The sequence below is a fragment of the Balaenoptera borealis genome (assembly GCF_965194805.1).
Source record: "Balaenoptera borealis genome assembly, chromosome: 16".
NCBI classification, from domain to species: domain Eukaryota; kingdom Metazoa; phylum Chordata; class Mammalia; order Artiodactyla; family Balaenopteridae; genus Balaenoptera; species Balaenoptera borealis.
Genome location: NC_138872.1, coordinates 545,216 through 565,791, shown reverse-complemented (window position 1 = coordinate 565,791; position 20,576 = coordinate 545,216). Strand labels below are relative to the sequence as shown.

The following is a 20,576-nucleotide window of genomic DNA, read 5'->3' as shown; positions in this document are numbered from 1 at the left end:
GAGCGCGCATCAAAGCGGAAGTGGGTCGTCGCGCTGTTGATCACGTAATGCCGCGGCGCCTGAGGCGATTCAGCTGGTTGGTGCGTAAGCTGCGAGCGACACCTGGTGCGGCCCGCTCGGTTCCCACTGCGCCCGCGACCCCGGCTTCGACGCCAGCTGCGGTCCGGCCGCCGCCTAAACATGGACTCCGCCGGCCAAGGTACCTGCGGGCCCGGCGCCGCGTGGCGGCCTTTGGGCTCCTCCGCCTGCGCCCGCCCATCCCGCGGCACCACTTCCTCTCCCAGGCGCGCGGCCTCGAAGCTCCTGGCGGGTGTTCCGCCCCCGCTGGGACCGCTCTGAGCACTGGTTCCCCAGCGCCTTCCCTTCGCCCCAGAGTCTTGGGTTTCGTCACTCCGGGTAGCTGCCACTCTGCCTCCGCCCGACTCTTGCCCGGCGGGCCGCCCTCAGTCCCTGCGCAGGGCCCTCGGGGACACTCCATCCGGCCCTGGATGCGGGCCGAGGTGCCGTGCGCGGCGCCCGGGGAGGGGAGGGGAGGCGACGCCTCGCGTTGGGCGCAGCGTCCCTTGGGTGGCAGCGCAGCTCGGAGCCCAGCCTACTGCAGAGTTGTCTGGAGGGGGAAGGGTGCAGTGAGTCAGGGGCACACCCAGCATACCAGGCCGGTTTCCGGAACAGACATCCCAGACTAGTTTGAGGTGGCCGCTGTGGGGTGTGGAGCGGGCCCAGAAGCTTAAGATCTTGAGGAGGTGGTACGAGTCTGTCTTCCATCCTGGGGCTCTAGAGGGGGTGCTAATACTACGTTGATGGAACTACGCTGAATGATTTCAGGGTGCTTTTCTATCGTTTGAGCTGTATCAGCATATTAATTAAACATTAGAATTCGTCACAAGCATGGGGTTCCGGTCATGAGAACGACAGAAAACATTTACTGAGCACCTACTATGTGCCAGACACCATTCCAAGCCTGTTTCTCAGATCTTTTTCCATTTTCGGAATAACCTTTTTAGAATGGTCCAAAAAAAACCCCGTTTTGCAGATGATTATACAGGCTGAGCTGAGACTCACCCAGGTGAGGGGCTCTAGGCCCCTCGTGTTGCCTACTGCACCAGCCCGTGCTAATTCTCTCTGTAGGTCCTTTGGTAAGGACCTTGGTCTCCTCTCAGTCAGGGTGTGAATGGCATCTGCCTGCAGGGGGTACTGAGCTTGGTCTCACCCAGTGATTGGGCAGTGCACAGCATGTTTCGTGAGTGTACAGTTTTATCTGGGGGTGATTTCCGTGGGATCCAGTTTTAGTTTTATAAGCAGACACTGTCTGAGGGCCTTCATCTGTTTTTTAAGAATAGAAAAGTTGTAGGGATCTTAAGGCACTTACTGAACTTGAGTAGGTTCAACATAGCGGATACAAACGAGGAAGTAAAACCACGTAGGTTGATCTCAGTTAAATATTGAAATCTGTTGATTAAAAAGAAAAGCTTTATTTAGTGAACATCTCTAGAGCACCACAGAAGTGCATGGCTCCAGCTGTGGGACATGTGAAGGGAATGACACGGCCAGCTAAATAGAGTGTCTTTGGTTTTAAGGGCATTTCGCCTATTTTTAGCAGACTCTAGGGTTTCTAGAGTAGACAAACATACCTGCAGTTAAAGACACTTTTACTGTTTTGCAGCCTTCGTGCCTTTAATTTACCTTTCTTTCTTTTTTTTTTTTTTTGGCCATGCCGCGCTTGGCTTGTGGGATCTTAGTTCCCTGACCAGGGATTGAACGCGGGCACTCGGCAGTGAAGGCGCAGAGTCCTAACCACTGGACTGCCAGGGAATTCCCTTTAATTTACTTTTAAATGTGCCAAACACCATACAGAGCCCGTCTCTTCACAGAATGTGCTGATCAAAAGGGAAGATGTTTTCAATGCTCATTGTGTAATGTACTAAACAACGACGGCCTTGCGTTTGGAATTGGCAAGAACTGACGTAGACCTGTTCTTCTTGTAAACTTCTAGTGCATACGGGAAAGCGCGTTTAACGTGGAGAACAAACGTGACGCAGGGGTTCGAACCTGGTCCGGGTATAGCAGAGGTGTGAGGCGGCAGTGCCCTCTGCACACCGCCGCCGCCTTCTTGCCGCGGGGTGAGGGTCGGGGATGAACTGAACGGATTTTGTTTTGCCGACTCCCACAGGGGCTGGCCGACTGTGTTCCTTGTGTGTCATCTTAGCCTGTGCCCTGGCAGAGCCGCTGATTGGAAAGTGGCGCTGCTTGTGTTTACAGCTGTATTAAGTTCCTTCACGCTAAAAAATGGCAGAGCTGTTGGATCCAGCGGCTTTGTTTTTAACAAAGGTTTCCTGTCTGTGAAGATAGTATTCTTACAGGAGGAACCAGATTTAGGGAGTGGCTGCCTTGTGCCAGCATTTCTAGAACCTGAAGAAGCAACCTGGGTGGCCTGAGATGTGGCTGCTCCCAGTCTGGTGGCCAAAACCGTCTTTGCAGAACCTTTCAGAGAAGAGGCGTTGTCTCCACGGGTCCCCCGCTCCTTTCCCCTAAACCTGCCCTTGCACCCTTGCTTTCTCCCTTGGTGGAGACCTCTGTCCTCTGTTCCTCTGTGACTTTTTATGTGATGCTCTCTGACCGCATTTTGTCTCTGGCAGATATCAACCTGAATTCTCCTAACAAAGGTCTGCTCTCCGACTCCATGACGGACGTCCCTGTCGACACAGCAGTGGCCACCCAGGCTCCTGCTGTTGAGGGTCTGACAGATGCTGAGGCGGAGGAGCTCAGGGCTGAACTTGCAAAGGTGTTGTGTCATGGCTGTGCATCTGGGGGTGACTGTGAGGCCCTCCCAGCCTAATGAGGGGCCAGAGTGCTGGCTGTGCTCTGGAGAAGTTGCCCTGGGAGATGGTCCCTGGAGCCCCACAGAAACTACCCTCTGCAGCCCTTGGTTTGCGTGTGTCTGGCACCTTGTAGGTGCTCCATGTGGAGAATGCCCACATGGGGCAGCTGCTCTGAGCACACCATCTGCTGGGAGTTTCTCTTTTGGAATCAACACGACATTTTCAAGACCCGCACGGATGTATCTGTCCCTGGATGTTCATTTTTCTTTTAAAAATACTTCTTCTGTAAAAAGCGTTTCATGTGATCTTTTTAAAGTGAGAGCTCTTTAAGAGGAAATAGGAGTTAAGAACAAAAGTCTCTGCGTATAATTTTTATTCAGGCTAACTGCCAAGAGTGTTTCTTTTTACGGTGTGATACAGAGTCTAATAGTGACTCACTTGAGATTCCAGAATCTGGGGAAGTGAACTTGTTGGCATCAGTCAGGCAGAGGCTGGAGCACGCTTGTTGCAGTTCTCTGCTCCGTCTTCGGAAATAAGCCTGTCCTGATACATCCTGGGTCCAGGCCTGGGTCTGAGCAGAGCTGGTCATGCGGACAAACCCAGCCCCAGGACCAGGTTTTAGACCATAGAGGAAGCCGCCCTTTCTGAATTGAACAGAGGTTAAAGGAGAAGCAGCAAGAAGTCCCAGGAGACTTATGTTTTGCCTTTTATTTCAGGACATGTTGGTTTAGAGAAGAAAACCACAAGGTCTTTTTCAGAAGTGAATTGCAGAATGAAGAAGCTCTCGTGTTTCGTAAAAATTTCAGCTTGTGTGTCCACGTGCCCTTAAGCCCATGTGCCCAGAGCACCATAAATGGAAAGGTCAAGTCACTGAGTGTCACTGCTGGGGTGACTGGTAATAGTTTGGCCTTAGATGATCCTGTAGTTTTGAATCGTTTCTTTTTCAGTATTTTCTAAAGCAGAATCTAGTGATATGCAGGGCTCTAGGCTGTTGTTAGTGCCTTAATCCAAACAGTCATTTTTTTAAGAAAGGGACTTTTGTTTTAGAGTAGCTGTTCACATAGGAGCAGGAAGTATTGAGAATCTAAAGTAGGAAGGCTCTAAAGGATGCTCCTCTCTGTAGTTCACTCTTTGTTTTAAGACATGAGAAGGTTCTGGTCTTTATTGTCAAGATTTTTTCTGTTGCCCAACTCAAATTAAGCAAAAAAGAGAATTTTCTTTGGGCTTGTGTAAGTGGCTTTTGCCGAGGCCTGCAGCTGACCTTGGGAACACAAATGTTGTCATAAGGGTTGTTTCTCCATCACGTGGGTCTCTGGCCACCCATCCGTCTGTCAGCTCTGCTTCCTCACCCCGACGTGTGGAATTCCCCCGTGGTGCAGATGGGGCCTGGCTGCCAACCCTCCCCGCTTCTGTTACTCACACCCAGACCCGGAGCCCGGACAGAAAGGGGCTGCTGTCTTCTAACAGCCGTTCCTAGTCCCAGGGAAGAGCCCCGGCAGGCCTTGCTTGTCATCCGCGGTTGGGCACTGTGGTCAGTAGCCCCGCCAGAACACCTGGCTTAGGGGGGCGGGACAGTTCTCCAGAAGAGGTGCTGGTGCCACGTTCAAACAGAACCGATGCCTGCTGTAGACTATTCCTAAGACGAGCTGTGTTTCTGTAAATGGAAAATTCTTAGGTGATTCTGAGAAGGCCTTCACTGCGACGTGTGTAAGGATGGTGGTCACTTCCTGCCGTAGTGGTGGCTGAATCCTGGTAACCGTGCTTTTGCAGGTGGAGGAGGAGGTTGTCACTCTGCGCCAGGTGCTGGCAGCCAAGGAGAGGCACTGTGGAGAGCTGAAGAGGAGGCTGGGCCTTTCTGCCTTGGAGGGCCTGAAGCAGAACCTGTCCAGGGGTTGGCATGATGTGCAGGTCTCTAACGCGTGAGTGTCTGCTCTACCTGCTTGATGGGCGTTGAGTCCTGGGGGTGAGGTGCCTCCTGGGAACGGGCAGCAAGTGTGCCGCTTGGAAGCAGCCAGCTGGGGGCCCTGAATCCTTGCCAGCAACTGAATTTGTATTTATTCAAAAAGTGTAGAGTCCACACGTGTTTTTAAGAGGCGGCAGACACGCTAGCTAGCTGTGCAAGCAGAAATTGACAAGAAGAATATGTTTCAGGGTCTAAATTGGAGAGAACACGAATTAGGTGCTTAATGAGGCTGGTTTTCCAGTGGTCCCCACAGGTCAGCGTCTGCCGAAGTGGACATGAGTCCTTCTCATGAGCTGACGTGGTCAGGACCTCTGACCCAGACCCCTGTGCCGCAGCTCTCCGAATTTGGGTAGTGCGGCTGTGTGGCTCCAAGGTGGAGGGATGGGAGGCGCTTCTCACTGTCTGGGAAGCCATGTCCGCACAGGAAGACCGAGTCAGTTTTCATAAATCTGCCCTAGGAAAGGCCCAGTTCTCTGTCCTAGGAAATTGCAGGCCTTGAACCCCGAAGGGTGGCTGTCAGAGTACTGTGTTGGGGCCAAGGGCTGTGCCCTCCTTGCTGCTCCCAGCTGTTCCCCAGGAGACAGCTTCCGTCGAATGAGCAGGCCCTCGTTCGGCATGAGGAGAGCGGCTGGGCCTGCAGGTGCCTCACCTGGGCCTGCAGAGCAGGTGCTGAGCAGAAGCAGGCTGAACGTCCAGTCTTCCCGCCAAGTGGTCCTTCTCTGTTTTCCCTGGAATTTCACTTGCAAGTTTGAAACCTGAGTTGAAGTCGTTGTTCTAAATAATTTACCACAGACTTTCTGTTTTTAGCTACGTGAAAACTTCTGAGAAGCTTGGAGAGTGGAATGAGAAAGTGACCCAGTCGGACCTGTGAGTGCCTCTGCTGCCGGCACCTCCATCCTCTCCCCTCCTGACGCTTCTCTGAGGGACAGGGAGGCTGTGCGCACTTGGCTCAGACCTAGTCGTGGTGTTTCTTGGCTATTTTATTTTTAATATAATTTTTCTCCTCTCAAACACAAAAGAAATTGTCCTTTAAATACTTCTGGAAGAGGGTGCAGACGCTGAAGGAAGTTCACTCCGCCACCAGACCACACTGAAAACTTGCCCCTGCCTGATGTGTGTCCCTCAGATCAGAGGCCGGAGCCGAGCTTGGGCCGCGTCTCTGGCTGGTGATGTACCTGGGGCGCCATCTGGACTGACGCTCACGGTGCTTTTCCCCCTCCTTCCCCTGCAGACCTGGCTCCAGCTGTGGTGCTCTCAGGGTTTCTTGCACTTAGGGGTGGCTCTTGAGCTGGGGGCGCAGCGTGGGCCGTGCGGGTCAGATCTCGAAGGAACTCCTGTGGCCTGAGAGGCGCCAAGCTCTCAGCCACACAGAAAAGAAGTAGAGCGCAGAGCCCTCATGGGTAGCTCTCTGTCTGATAGAGCTCTGGTCCAGAAGGACTCCCGACGTTTTATTTGAGTTTCTTAAACAAGGTAATAGCACTTCATTTGTGCTCCAGTCTGGTTATAGCCTTTGAACTGGGTGGTGCAGGATTTTATTTTATTATTATTTTTTAGATTTTTTTTATTTTTTGGCTGCGTTGGGTCTTCGTTGCTGCACGCGGGCTTTCTCTAGTTGCGGCGAGGGGGGTCTACTCTTCATTGTGGTGCGCGGGCTTCTGATTGCGGTGGCTTCTCTTGTTGTGGAGCACAGGCTCTAGGCGCGCAGGCTTCAGTAGCTGTGGCTCGCGGGCCCTAGAGCGCAGGCTCAGTAGTTGTGGCACACGGGCTCAGTAGTTGTGGCTTGCGGGCCCTAGAGCGCAGGCTCAGTAGTTGTGGCACGTGGGCTCAGTAGTTGTGGCTCACGGGCTCTAGAGCGCAGGCTCAGCGATTGTGGCGCACGGGCTTAGTTGCTCCACGGCATGCGCGATCTTCCCGGACCAGGGCTCGAACCCGTGTCCCCTGCATCAGCAGGCGGATTCTTAACCACTGCGCCACCAGGGAAGCCCCTGCAGTATTTTAAAATAGTCACTTTCTGGGATGTCTTGTTTAGAAGGAAGTGCTGTCGTGGTTGCCAGAAGGCATGGGCAGAAAGCCCTTCACTGTTGGGCTGAAAGGAAACGGTTGTGACCCAGCTTGTCTTGGAGGTGCCCGGAAGCCCAGGTTGGCCAGCTGTGTGCGTGGAGCCTTTGCAGCCTGGGGTCACGAGGGGAGCCGGGCACCAAGTGGGTTTGGTGGTTGGAGTTTCATGCTGTTTGCGTGGCTTGGTAGGGCAGCCCGTCGCTGCAGGCAGGCTCACGGTGCAGACCAAAGCTGAAAATAGCCTTGGGAGATCTTAGTGCTGTTCTGTAAAGCCAGTTGACGGGAAACTGCTGGGATACTGTTTCCGACGATCACGGTTCTGACTCCTCTGAACGGACCCTGTGGCTCTGGGCCTGCAAGTGTGGCTGGTGGGATGGCCCTTTTTTTTGTTGTTTTATACTGATACTTACAATCCAAATCCAGGATTGTAGTGCTTTTTTTTTTTTTTTTTTTAATTAATTAATTAATTTTTGGCTGTGTTGGGTCTTCGTTTCTGTGTGAGGGCTTTCTCTAGTTGCGGCAAGTGGGGGCCACTCTTCATCGCGGTGCGTGGGCCTCTCACTATCGCGGCCTCTCTTGTTGCAGAGCACAGGCTCCAGACGCGCAGGCTCAGTAGTTGTGGCGCACGGGCTTAGTTGCTCCGCGGCATGTGGGATCTTCCCAGACCAGGGCTCGAACCCATGTCCCCTGCATTGGCAGACAGATTCTCAACCACTGCGCCACCAGGGAAGCCCGGGATGGCCCTTTTCACGCGCTTCATCAGGCAGCGGCCATGAGGTCTTAGCCCCAAGTCTGGTGGTAGAATTGTCAGGGCTGGAGGCGTCTCTGCAGTGATAGCCCAGGACGGGGACAACACGACACAGCTGCTCTGCACTCTCGGGGCGCCTGACTTGTGCCTCCCTAGCGGTGACTGCCGGAGACCGCTGCCGGGGTTCCGCGTCCAGAGCCTCGGAGCCACCCTCTCTTTCGCGATCCGTGTGTTGGTGGATCCCTTTCGGAGAGCACTGCCTGGGGGGAGGAGGCGGGCGTGTGCAGCCCGAGCACTTAGCTCTGGTGCAGTGGTCCTGTCATGAGTGGGTTGATGCCATTTGGGAGGGGGTCTCTTCCCTCAGTCAGCTGTTGATTCAGCAGCCATGCTCTGTTGGTCGTGAAGTGATCACCTAATGGGATCCTTTTTTAGGTAGATCATAGCTAAAATCGTGCTTTGCGTGGACACCAATAAATCGCATAGTCACTCGTTGGCATATTGAGTTCTTTGGTCGCAGGTGACAGAAAGCACAGCTACAGATAGTGTCAGCCTAGGAGGGACGGGGAGGCTTCGCCTGGCGAGAAGCCCCAGCTCCAGACCCTCCACCCGGGGCTCCGACCAGCACTCCCAACCTGTGTCCCTCCCCCTTCCACTCTCCCCACAGTGGCTTTGTTCTCAGGTAGCTCCTCTGTGGTCAAGGGGTGCCTGGTGGGGCTGGATGGTATCTTCCCAGCCTTGCAGACCAACAATAAGATTGTGCTTTCACTGTGGTCAGGGAGCTGTAGCCTCTGGCCAGGCAGTCTGGGATCACGTGCCCCACCAAGCGGGAGGTGGAGACGGCCACCCAAGGGAGGACCCTGGAGGAGGAGCATCCAGCAGCTGCCTCCCTCTGACTGACAGTCACGCTCACTGATCGTGGGAGGAGGCCTTTGTTTTCCTAAAAGGTGAAAGGAATTCCCAGAGGGGCAGCGGCCAGGGCCGCACAGCCTGCTGCTCGCAAGCGCGGGTGGGGCCGAGTTACCAGGACACGGACGCTGGCTCTGCCCTGGCCTCCGCACCACATCTGTCCCAGAGGGGTGCTGCCCTGCAGAGTGGCCCACAGCACGCGCCTCACCTGCTGGTGATTCAGTGCCTGGGCCCCCTTCTGAGTCACCCTCAGGATGCTCCACTTCTGTTGCCACCGTCTCGAGAGATGCTGAGACCGGCCGTGCTGTAGGTGGCAGCTCCGGGTGAAAGCGTCTTCAAGTCAGAAGGCGCCTGGGAGAATTGCGACCACAGTCTGTGTGGAAGTCCTCTGAGAGGAGGGTGTGGACTTTGGGTTTTAGTACGATTCAGCTGTGGCCTAGAATGGACCTTGTCGCTCGGCCCAGGGGATCCTGTCCAGGCCCCAGTTGTCCAGATACCTGGGTCGCTGGGCAGGTGATTGGACTTTGAGTTCCTGTTCACTTCAGTTCTGTGATCGTGTCAGACTATCACTGGGGGAGGAATTTCTCGTTGTCAGGGTCTTCTAAGGCCTGGGTTCAGAATGAGGCATCTTACTAGTTTTTGAATCCAGAAAACGCAGAGGCAGATTTTTCAGCAAGGATTTTAGAAATTATTTTTTCGCCGTTATTAACAGTGTGTTCCAATATTACTGACCTTCTGGAAACTGAGATAAACTCAAATGTCTTAGCGATTTCAAGATATTTCCAAACTCTTGCTGGTAAGCGACACGTGTTTTGAGGCCCGGGCCCTGTTGTGCTGTGAGTGGCTGCAGCTGAGGGGAGGGAGGCCCTTCCAGGGTGCTTGGGGCCAGGCCGTCCCCACAGGACGGGGAGTGCAGGGCTCCAGGTAGGAGGCTGGCCTGAGGGAGGCGGGTAGCAGCCGCTCACGTGGGGCCTCCCGAGGGCGACGGTGCGGGGTGGATGGGAAAGGGGGGCCGGGAAGCCCCACTGCTGGTGCCGTCCGAGCCAGCCCCCTGTGACCTGGGGGTGCCAGGAGGGCCGGAGCCAGCTGGCGTCTCTGGAGCCCTACCATCTCGAGCCATTATTGTGGGGTTGCCAGTTTGGCTAGAAAGGAGCTCCTGGGTTCAGGCTGTTGTGTCTTCTGTTTCTGGTGGGGGCTGGACGGGGGGCGGGGTGGGGTGCTGGCGGCTGTAGGTGTTGGCTCTCAGCCTGGGCCTGAGGGTGTCCTTGCCGTCCCTGTGGCCCAGGCACCCTGCCCGTGCCTGTGCCACTGCCGTTGAGGTCACAAGCCATCTCGTTGTGGGTGGACAGGGCAGGAGGGTGTGGAACAGGCCGTCTCCTTGGGGCGCCAAGACCACCCCCATTGAACCAGTTCTCAAAGGACATGGTAGACGCAGAACAGGAGGGTGGAGGGCTGGGGGGGCTGCTCGGGGTCTGAAGGCTGGCCCGGCACAGGCCGCACTGCCCGCTGCATCCCCTGTGGGTGTGGTTGAGCTGTTCTGTCCTCAGAGGACTGTCTTAGACGAGAAGAGAAAAGAGAAGCCCCAGGAGGGCCTGAGGGGCTGGTCTGCTTGGCCGCAGGCCCTGGGCTCTGTGGGCCTCTTTGCTGCAGGGGTCGAGAGAGGTGGGGCAAGTAAGTTTCCACGGAGGGGAGGGGAGCCTGCATTACAGGAAGAGCAGAAAACGGCGTTATTGCAGGGTAGGGGGTCGTGACCTGGCAGTGCTGCGTCTGTCCCTCATGCAGTCCCCTGGGGGCCCTGAGACAGGACACGTGTTCTGTCCCTGGTGGCCAGGCTCACTCACCGCCCTGACCGCCGCCTCTTTCCTCTGGGTGCCTTGTCCTTGCTGTGGGGAGGCGTGGCTGCGCCTTTAGCGTGGTTGGTTTAACTGGTGTTTCTCCTTTCAGCTACAAGAAGACCCAGGAAACCCTCTCTCAGGCAGGACAGAAGACCTCAGCAGCCCTGTCCACCATGGGCTCTGCCATCAGCCGGAAGCTTGGGGACATGAGGTGAGACTCCCTGGCCCGACACCTCCACCCTGAGACCTGGGACGGGCAGGTGGGGTTTTAGGGGGTTTAGATCCACTAGAGGGTCTGCAGGAAGCCTGCCTGAGCCTCCGGGCTCAGATGCACATGCCTCAGGGGCCCCTCACCGCCCGCAGCTGTGGCCACACCAGCCCCGGACCAGTTGGTTCACAAACCCTTGTGTACCGGCTGCCTCTGCCATTTAATTGTATGTTTCTCGGGGTGAGGGGTGGGGGGAGGTCACTGGTGCCTGTGGGGAACTTTGGTACTTGGGGTGGGTGGAGGCGATGCTTCTTGTTGAAGTTCCATGGAGAGAAAACGATTCGGCCTGGGGGCAGCGTCAGCCTGGGTGGCCTGCCAGCCTGGACAAGTCGAGGACAAGCATGGTGTTTCTCGGGGTGTTTGCCAGGCCTGCCCTCAGAGAGCGTGCGGCTACGCACTAGGGCCCCCGACGGAGCGTTCTGCCCCAGAAGTGGAGGAGACCCTGGTGGCCACCCGAGTGCCTCTGGGGCCAGGGAGCGTGGGGGGCCCGGGCACTAGGTGGACCGCACGCAGCAGTGCCCACCCCCAGCCCGATGGCCACGCCGCTCCCAAGCCAGGCTTCACCCTGAGTTTCCTGCTCTGGGCTTCGCTGCTGCCCCCGCAGGGCCTCCTTGGAGCCAGAGGCCAGGGTGTGACTCCTGGCTGAGCTCCCTCCTCGCTGTGCCCTCACGAGGGCCTCCCTCGGGGTTGTTGGGACTAACTGGTGAGAGACAGCGGGCAGTGCGGGTCATCCCCATCGCCAGCACCCTGGGCTTGGCCCCCCGGGTTCCACTGCCGGCCCTGCCCTGTCTCCTCATAGCCAAGAATCCTATGGAGTTGCCGTGGGTCTGGCCTGCTGACCATGGCGTTGGGGGTCCCCTTGGCCCTGACCCCTCACCTCGCACCCTTGAGTGGGCTCCTTCTTGCCTGCTTAGGGTAAGCATTTCCCAGCCTCAAGGTAGGAGCCCTGCCCTGGCCGATTGGCCACAGGCACTCACGAGCCCCGGGCCCCACCCGGCTGAGCAGAGAACAGCTGGTGCCTGGAGCCGTGCTCACGTTTTATCCGTGTTTGTTTGACATCGTTACCCCTCTCCTCTCCCCGACCCCCCAGCTTTTTATTTTGAAAAACTTCAAACCTTCGGAGCAGCTGAACAGTCAGTACTAGGCAGTCTGGGCCTCAGGGGTGCACCCTCTACACTGGGGGTCCCTGCGGGCCACGCTCGGATGCAGGCCTTGCCCACCGCGGCTGTGATGCGGGCACAAGAGGGACCCCCCAGGGCGGTGGCGCTGCGCTGGCAGCAGGAGGGCCTGTGGCAGTTGCTCCCAAGGCTTCGCGCGGCTCGGCTCACGCTTGACTCTGGCTGTGACCCTGGATCGGGTCTCCCGTGACGCTGCGTGGGATGCCTGCCGAGGCCACCTGAGCCAGGCTGGTGACACACCCCTGGCAGCCAGGCCTCACTCCCAGGGCCCGTCACAGAGCGAGGGGAGCGTCTGCTCGGGTCTCTGCTTTCCTGCAGAGGCTGGCCTGATGACAGGGCATCTGAAGCAGGTGACAGAGGTCTGCTTCGTCCTCTTCTGGGAACGTTCTCTTTTTGGTGTCATGCGCTCACGTTCAGTATTCTCACTCACTTTTGAGCGTGTTCGGAGCACTCTGGGTGGAAAGCAGGCGAGAGGGCAGAGCCCCGGGCGTGGGTGGAAGCGGCTGTGGGCGAGCCGGCTGGGCAGTTCCTCACACGAACGGCTTCGATCTGGGGGAGCAGTGACGCGGCCCATGCTCCGTCTGCCCCCGCTCTCTGCTCGGAACCCGGAGTGGCCCTGTCGCTGCAGGTCCCGTGCCCGCCGTGCGTGAGTCAGCCTGGCAGAGGAAGTGGCGTGTGGTCACGGGGCCTGTTGGCCGGGGTCTCGTTCCGGGGCCTTGTGTGCCTGCTGCTGGTCTTGCTCTCGTGATTCCAGTGGTGCTGTGATCTCTGGGTCTCAGGGTCCTCGGTGTGTCCCCATCGCCTCACCACGTGGTCTCAGGTGGTTTCTGAGGCCAAGGCCCATTTACGTCTGTGGTTTGGAGCTCGAGGCTGATGGAGTTGCCCGCTTCTTGAGAAGGAGAACCAGGCCCAGGGAGGTCTCCCTTGCACGTTCAGGGTCAGGGGCTGCTCAGTCCTTCAGGACAGCAGCCCCACGCTGGTGTCTCGAAGGGCCCGTCCAGGAGTAGCCCGGGTTGAGAGGCCTTCTGCATCCCCGGGGGTGGGGAACTGGATTGGGGCCAAAGGCCCAGTTAAAGCAGGGTCAGGCCTCCGTCCAGCTGGGTGACCTTTGACGGGACACGTGCCTCCTCTCACCATTGGGCTCGTTCTCCCGCCGAGCGGAGCAGGTCCTGCCGCCCACCAGAGCGGTGTGGGTACATCAGGCCACGTGACTGTCACTTCTGAAATGATCTCCGTGTTGGGGTGGCCTCGTCCCCCTCCCCAACCCCCTGCCCCCCCCGGGCAGCTGCCCTTGGACATGCTCAGATTTCTCGGTCAGCTTCTGTCATGTGTGGTGATGGAGCCAGAGCATGAAGTTCTCAGCCCTGGGGGTGTCGCAGGCCCTGTCGCGGTGCAGGGGGCGCCCCGGCCCAGCTGGAGTGCAGGCTGATGGGGTCCTGGGTGAGGCACGGACCCCGCGGGCCGAAGAGCACCTCACGCCCTCGCTCTGCTTGTTTCTTTGGGCTCCTTCTCTCCAGTCTGTGGCGTAGTCAGATGCGAGGGTCCCTCGTATATGACCGCATCCGGGAGGGTGGGGCAGAGGCTGGAGAGGGGGCACATGCCCTCCTCTGGCAGCGTGGTCGCTGGGGTCCCTGTGCTCTTCCGGAGCTCGAGCAGAGGGGCCGGGGCAGGACCAGGCGCCCCTCCTAACGCTGCATCTCTTCTCTCCTCCTGCCGCCGTTCTCAGGGCTCGGCCCTTCTCACACTCCTTTAGGTAAGACTGACGCTGGACACGCCGGGCACGGCTGGCCCCGGGGAGGCTGTGCGGATGAAGGTGGGGGTGGGGCCAGCACAGCAAGGTGGTCACCGGCGGCGTGATGGGTGCAGGGCTCCTCTCCTGATTGTGCAGCCCGCTGGGTCCTGTCGCCGCCCGCTCTGACCCGGCCTCACTGAGTGGCCATCGGCCCACCCCTGACTCTGTTCCTGGAAGGGGCCCTGCCAGCCCTCAAGCCGTCGTGTCCCCATGTCCTCCTTCCCCAGAGCGGTCCTGCCCCTCCAAGTGGAGCTGCTCTCCTTCTCCCCGCAAGCAAGCGCTCTTTCTGCCGCGGGCGCTTGGGACCGGCTCAGACAGCCTCCCGAGTGTCCTTTACCTCGTGCTGATCAAGCCGCTCCTCTGCCTTGGAGGTCTGGAACCCAAATCCAGAACAGTCTGTGACTTTAAATATTCCTACTTGCCCTGCTGGTCTCTCTGGAGCTTGCTCTGAAGTCACGTGGGGACACCTGGCGGTTCTTGGCACCAGAAGTGTCTTTAGCACCCCAGGCTGAAGAGCGTCTTAGTTTCCTTGTCCCAGCACCCTCCTCCGGCAGTGTCACGCTTCTGGGGCCACGCGAGGGGCACCCGGGTCTGGTTCTCCCCCGGAGGGCAGCCTTGCGGCTTCTCTGTGCTTCAGTGGTGCGGGTTGGGCGGGGGCTCAGCTTCCTGCACGGGGAGGCGGGTCCTGTCCTCGCCTTAACTCTCCTTCTCTGCTCCTACCACGCCTCCGAGCAGCAGCCACTCCATCCGCCACTCCATAAGTATGCCGGCCATGAGGTAACGTGCCCCCGCCCCCCACGGCTCCCCGAGCCCGCTGGACCCCACTGGGAGGCCGGTGGGAGGGGGTGGCTCCGGCTGGTCCGTCTCACTCCCCAAACCCCTGAACCAAGGACCACCTTCCCCCTCAGCGTCCTCTTGGCTCAGGGTTGGGAGATACCTCTTTGAGGCTGAAGAGCTGGTGGGGGTGAGGCCCCAAACTGGGCTCCACCTGGAACTTTCCAGGGCTGCCCTCAGGGCCGGGCCGGAAGGGGCAGAGAGGCTTGCACACGCCAAGAGGTCTCAGGTGTCTCCAAGATTTTTATGGTGGCTGTTTATATCCTGAGAACAGCCAGAGCCGAGACCTGTTCCTCCTCGAAATGCCCACTTGTGCTCGCTCCTGCTCTGTAGTGCAGCCTGGGTCCCCGCAGAGCTCATGTCCCCGTCCCAGGAGAATCTGCTGCAGCTGCTGCCCCCCGAGCATGCCAGGGGTCACTGACAGGCTGCCTCCAGAGGCCTGGGCTCAGGGAGCTGCGGAGCCAGGGAGGGGGACGGGGGCTGGGTGGGACCAGGCCTGGCCTGCTTTCTCCTCTGCCTCCTCGTCACTCTCTGCTCCCCGAATGCTCCTTGGTTTTCCTCTTGCTCGACTTCTGTGAGAGATCTGTGTGAAGAACACGTGGGACTTTCCGTAACCCCAAGATGTGTGCATTTAGGGCGCAGCAGAAACGTGCCTGGCATCCCCCGGCTGCCCAGTCGAGGGGTCCGCAGTTTGCCCAGGTGAAGTCTGGGGCTCACCAGCTGGTGGCATGCAGATCTTCTGTCCTGCAGTTGGGGGGTGTGGCTGACCTCGGTTCTGTCCTGGGGAAGCCTCCGAACATGTGTGCCCCCTCTCCTTTTTTTGGCTCGTCACGTTTTTGCAGTGAGGCCTCGGCGTCTCTCAGGGATCTCTCCAGAGGATGACCCTAGCCCCAAGTTCCTTCAGGTTTGGGAGGGTGACAGAACAATGTGCTCCTTATGCTGACATCTTTCTCTCTCTTTAAAGGAATTCCGCCACCTTCAAGTCATTGGAGGACCGAGTTGGGACCATAAAGGTAACTGGATCTGGACCGCCTAGTTCTGCCGGGTTGGGACATGTCACTAGTCATTGTAGGTTCACGTGCAGTTATGGGAAATGATACGGAGAGCTCTTGTACCTTGTGCAGTTTCCGCCGGTGGTAACATCCTGCCGTGTCACAACCAGGAGACAATGCTGTTACAGTCACAACAGAGCACAGTTCCACCATCCCCACAAAGATTGCGGCCTGCCTACCCCCTGCTCTACACCCCTGGCAACCCCTAACCTGCTCTCCGTTTCTGTTGTGTCAAGAACGTCACGTAAATGCAGCCATGCAGTGTGTAGTCTTTTGGGGATTGGCTCTTTTCACTCTGTCTAATTTCCTAGAGAGATATCCAGCCTGTTTCCCGTGTTGGTGATTTGTTTCTTTTATCGCTGAGCGGTGTCCGTGTCACATAAACTCACGTAGAGATCGGACACCTTGCATTCCCAGCACGGGCCTAGGATCTGCTAGGCGTGTCTGCTCTGTCTCATGTTCTTCTTTCTTGGTCTTTTCCCATCTGTAGACTAAGGTTGTCAGTGGCAGAGAGAATGGCAGTGACAACCTTCCCTCCCCGACCGGGAGTGGAGACAGACCCCTGCCCGATCACACGCCCTTCTAAGCCCGTAGCAGCTTTGCCCGGCCACGGCACAAGCACACCCTCATCGCCACAACTGCAACCTCAAGCGGCGGGTGTTGAGGACAATCACGCCATCCCCGTGGAGACGTGGCTGCCGCGCTCGCATGGGTCCGAGAACATGTCCTGTACACAGATGCCTCCCCTTCTGTCGGTAGCTCAGCAAATCACTGCGCCGTCCTGCCTCGGAGCAGGAAGCGGACAGGGTGGCGGGTCCCGGGGTGTGAGCCAAAGCCAAGCTCTTGTTGGGAGTCTTGTTAGTTGATCAGCATGTTGAAAGCGGGGTGGGGGTGGGGGGAAGAGCGATAAGTATAAAATGCGTGGTGTTTTCTAAACTCCTTCCCTAAGTCGCAGAAGGAAGAGTCATCCAGAAAGCCCTGCCGGATCTGCAGTTTTATTTCAAAATGCCTAACAGGAAAACTACCCATTTTCTGAGACCTTCCAGAAAGCTGATTATCAGCAGATGCCTAATCATTACACTAATGATCTAGCTTTAACAAAAGCAAATTCTTTATTTTTTAAATGCAGCAGGTTTTTCAAAAAGTAAAACTAAGCAAAGCAGCTTTAGCCTCACAGTTAGAAAATATTATTCCTTTGGACTCAAGCTGAAGTGCACGCCTTATATCGCCTTATGTTTTATTTGTTTATAATGTTTTTATATATATAAACGAGGGTTCTTTAGTGGATTTTGAGCACTATGTAAAATCCTGCATCCAGCCGAGGGGCAGCACCTCTGTGCCAGTGGTGTGTTTTATTTCACGAGTGCATTCCATCCCCGTATAGAAAACTGGCTTCTCTCTTCTCTCAGTGACCGGCGCAGCTCCCGCTGGCCGATGGGGGTGGGAGAAAGAAAGACCAGCACCTTCACAGCGGGCTGGCGCTGCCCCTGTGCAAGCTGGGCCTGGCTGGCACGTCGCCGATCAGCGGCTCCAACCTGCGTGTGTGGCACACGCCAGGGCCAGCGAGCGGCAGGCAGACCCGCAGGTAGGTCAGAGCCAGGGCGTCGGGTCAGCTGGGACTCTGCTGTTGCCTTTCTCAGGAGCTACAAAGATCTGTTTCTGCTCCGATGCTGCCACAGCCCAGCAGCCTCTCACCCAGGGCCCCACGTCTGGCGCGCCTGGAGGGGCAGCTCTGTGCCTTACAGGCTCTTAGCGGGCAGAGGCCTCGCCTGCATCTGTGCACTCTCGAAGGGGAGGAGCCGTCAGCTCAGTGTCTTCTCTGGTCGACCGTGATGTGCTGTCTGGTACCTGAGTGTCTGCTGGTCACTTCAGACACACGGGGGGGGGGGGTGGCTGCAGTCCACACTCGTGCCTTGGGAGGAACGCTGCTCTGTGCTCTTTCCCCAGGGTTGGAATCTCTCAGATGGGGTGTGATGGGAAGGCAGGATGCAGGTGTAATAACGGATTTATCTTTTCCTTAAAGTAGATAACGGGTGATTTGTCAATAAAGCATTCCTTTGGGGGAAAACCCACTTAAGCTCGTGTGGTGCATCTTACTTCATTCAGGAAGGTGGCGAAAGAGTGGCAAAGTAACCGACAGGCAGGGTCCCTGCACCCTAGGGAGAGGCAGGCAGGAAATAGACGGTCTCAAACACAAAGTCTAGATCTGCAGTGCCGTGAGAGGGTGTGTTGGTGACAAAGCTGTGGGGTCTCTCGGGAAGGGGTATGGAGCATGGGGAGGAGCCGGCCAGGTTACAGTCGAGTCTGGGCTGAGCTGCCAGAGCCATGCAGGCGGGCATTGCAGCAAGAGGGTGGCCGGCCGGCCAGGATTCTCCCCACCGAAGGGCTCCGGCCTGGCGTGAGAGCTGCTTGAACTTCTGAGGTCGTCCGGCTGCAGCTGTAACAGCTGTGGTGCAGGAAGGGCACACGTGTCCTCGGCCGGGTGGGCGGGTGGAGGGGCTCACTGAGAGGGGGGTGGGCCTTGGGAAGAAGAGGGTCCTGTTCCTTGGGCTAGCAGTGTGCGGCCATCTTCCCGTCCTCATGGCCCCGCTCTGCTGGGGCACCACGTGAAGGTGCCGACCACGGGTAGATGACAAGTCCTGGAGGAATGAGGCAGGGGTGGGTGAGCTCAGGTGGTGCAGAGTGGGGAGCAGGGACCTGGGGGTGGGGTGCGGGGATGCTGCGGGGAGGCCTTCTCTGCTAAGTTTCTTAAGGTCCTCTGTGTACAGGATTCAGAAGTCCAGACTGGGTGTGAGGCCCGCTCACATGCGCCCGTTCCCTGCACACCCCCCACCTGCCCTCTACGATGACTCTTCATCCTCCCAGTGCTTTATTCATGCAAAACCGAGCAACTACGAACGTGTATTCTCATTCCCTTCCCATCCTTACTCAAAAGATGGCTTACAACTTCCTGCACTCTGCTTTTCCTTCTTAATGCTGTGTCCTGGAGTGCTAGCCGCACCACCCCCAAAACTCTTCCGGGGAGAGCCTCGCTCTGCGCTGCCCTGGTGCTTCACGTGTGTCCATTCCTGCTGTATTGGGTGTGCCCAGTGGGAAGTACCTTCACTGGGAGCATCGGACCTCCTTTGGGGTCAGAGGGCATGGCTTGCTTGAGATGCAAGAGCAGGGGAAGTTAATGACTTCAGATTGTATGAGATACACGCCCCGGCCCGGCAGTCCAACACAACATGAGGCGGCACCAAGTGGAGAAAGCACCACTGCTGCCCCCAGTCAGCATTTACTCTCATTGACGATGGAAATGGGTTCCATGTGGTCTTCACTTAATTCAGTATTTAAACGTCTGTGGGTAAGAGTTTGCTAGGCTCTTGTTCTGGGGTACAAGGATGACCCTGACATGGACCTAGCCCTCAGGTGTTCCCCCTAAATAACGGACCCGTGAGATGAGCTTTGAGAGCTTGAAGGACTGTAGCAAGTGGTGGGGCTGGCATTGGAGGGCAGCCATGGCACCTGCTTCCCTGAAGTCTCAGTTTCTTCTCAAGGTGAGGATAAGGGCACCCACCTGGCCCAACTGAAGGGCCTGCAAAGCACAGGGCTGGACTGCAGCCACTGTTGGTATTTGACAGTATTCTTCCTCTTATTTTCTCCAAACAGGTTGGCTTGTTTGTTTATAAACATATTTGTAATAATGTACTTCTAATATATGTCGTGCATTTTGCTCATTTTACTTTCAGGAGCTATCACAAAAATTTTCAATGCTATTAGGTAACCTTTGTATACATCTTATAACTATATTCCATTTGAATGTGCTTATTTGTACAGTTGTGCAGGTTTCCATTTTCACTATTATAAATAACACCATCAAGAGCAGCTTGGTGCACACAACTTTTTCTGTATTTGGGAACATTTTCTTAGAAAGAATATCCCTAAAGTGGAACTAGTAGGTCAAGGAGGGACTCACTAAGGCCTGCTTCATTCATTCTTGCAGTGCCCAACACAGCTTCATTCTGAAATTGGTACCGGGTTCATTTGGTTCTCTTATTCCTCCTGTGATTCTGGCCCGAAACCTTTCATCCTTTTGAATCAACAGACATAGACACTAATCTGGCCCTTCTGCTTCTTGGTTTTCAAAGGCCTTTTCGTGCCTGCTTGATGTTGCACAATTTAATGGCTGCCAGGCGACTTCCTGAGCTCTCTGCCACTTACCGAGGCCCTGAGCCTCGGACAAACTGGGCAGTTCAAGGCCGGCATGATGGCAGAGAGGTGTAAGAGGGCAGAGGTAGACGGGGCTGGAGCTTGTTGGCAAAGAGTTTGGATTTTACTCAACGTGTATAGGGAGGCTTGGATGTCATGAAGTTTCTGTGTTAAGAATATGACTCCGCTGAGTGGAAAATGGCCAGTGGGCAAGTATGGAAGTGGGGAGGCTGGCCAGAAAATCTGTTGGATGGCTTCTAGGATTAAAACTGGCACATACCGGTGTACCAGGCACAGAGCAGGCACTCAGTAAATGGTAGAACTGTTTCTGTCATAAGAAGTGATAGGGAAGGGTAACGAGCAGGTCTCCCCTCCCTCAGGGGGTCAGTGAGATGAGCAGTGGTCGTACCTGGACAGGGAGGGAAGTGAGTGGAAGTTGGTTCAACTGCCCTTTCAAGACATTGTTTGTAGGTGGTTCTGGGAGGGCCCGGACAATGGCGGCGGCACTTCGATGATTGGGCAGGCAGGCAGGAAGTCGCATCTCTGCGCTGCAGGGATGAGCAAACGTCAGTGCTAAACAGTGGCTCAGGGGCCGTCGGCCTCCTGGTCATCCCCACCAGCTCCCTCTCCCGTTCTTTGACGAGAACAATTATGTTTTCTCAATCTTACGTAAAGCGCGGGGCAAACTCAGCTGCAAGACAAGTCCCCGCACCTCTCCCTCAGTGCGGCTGGCCGCAGCACCTGCCGGCACACCGGAGAGCACCTGACGCTCTGGTGAGCAGGCCCCGCCCCCGCGCTCGGCCCCGCCCCTGCGGGGCGGTGGACGCTTCCGACTCCGCGGTGCGAGCTCCACCCACAGTTCCCGGGGCCCCGCCCGTGGGCTGTCACTCGGGGCTCCGCCCCACTAGTGGGCGGAGCCTTCGCCCAGCGCT

At 56.9% G+C, this 20,576-nt stretch overlaps 1 protein-coding gene and 1 long non-coding RNA gene across 7 annotated transcripts; one reads left to right on the top strand and one right to left on the bottom strand.

The window, feature by feature from the left end:
- The first annotated feature begins 16 nt into the window (after positions 1–16).
- Positions 17–17,530, top strand: TPD52L2 (TPD52 like 2). 6 transcript variants are annotated; one of them, XM_082360518.1, is made up of 11 exons: positions 17–199; positions 2,637–2,782; positions 4,590–4,738; positions 5,590–5,649; positions 10,439–10,540; positions 13,502–13,528; positions 13,795–13,938; positions 14,303–14,344; positions 15,037–15,100; positions 15,366–15,414; positions 15,944–17,530. In XM_082360518.1, exons 1-11 carry the CDS (start codon positions 181–183, stop codon positions 15,946–15,948), a joined length of 807 nt encoding a protein of 268 aa, XP_082216644.1. In that variant the 5' UTR covers positions 17–180; the 3' UTR covers positions 15,949–17,530. The 6 variants fall into 6 exon arrangements, with proteins under 6 accessions (XP_082216644.1, XP_082216645.1, XP_082216643.1 ...); XM_082360519.1 differs by lacking the exon at positions 14,303–14,344; XM_082360517.1 differs by lacking the exon at positions 15,037–15,100.
- LOC309613574 lies at positions 16,684–20,564 on the bottom strand. The gene is made up of 2 exons (XR_014235798.1): positions 20,314–20,564; positions 16,684–20,192 (listed from the first exon to the last, which is right to left on the bottom strand). It is a non-coding gene; the product is annotated as an uncharacterized lncRNA (long non-coding RNA).
- Positions 20,565–20,576: the final 12 nt, after the last annotated feature.

What these genes read in the sequence shown, in the direction of transcription:
- TPD52L2 (XM_082360517.1), top strand. An exon ending in CGGAAGCTTGGGGACATGAG is followed by an intron (nt 10,541 to 13,501) that starts GTGAGACTCCCT and finishes CGCCGTTCTCAG; the next exon opens with GGCTCGGCCCTTCTCACACT. An exon ending in CCCTTCTCACACTCCTTTAG is followed by an intron (nt 13,529 to 13,794) that starts GTAAGACTGACG and finishes CTCCTTCCCCAG; the next exon opens with AGCGGTCCTGCCCCTCCAAG.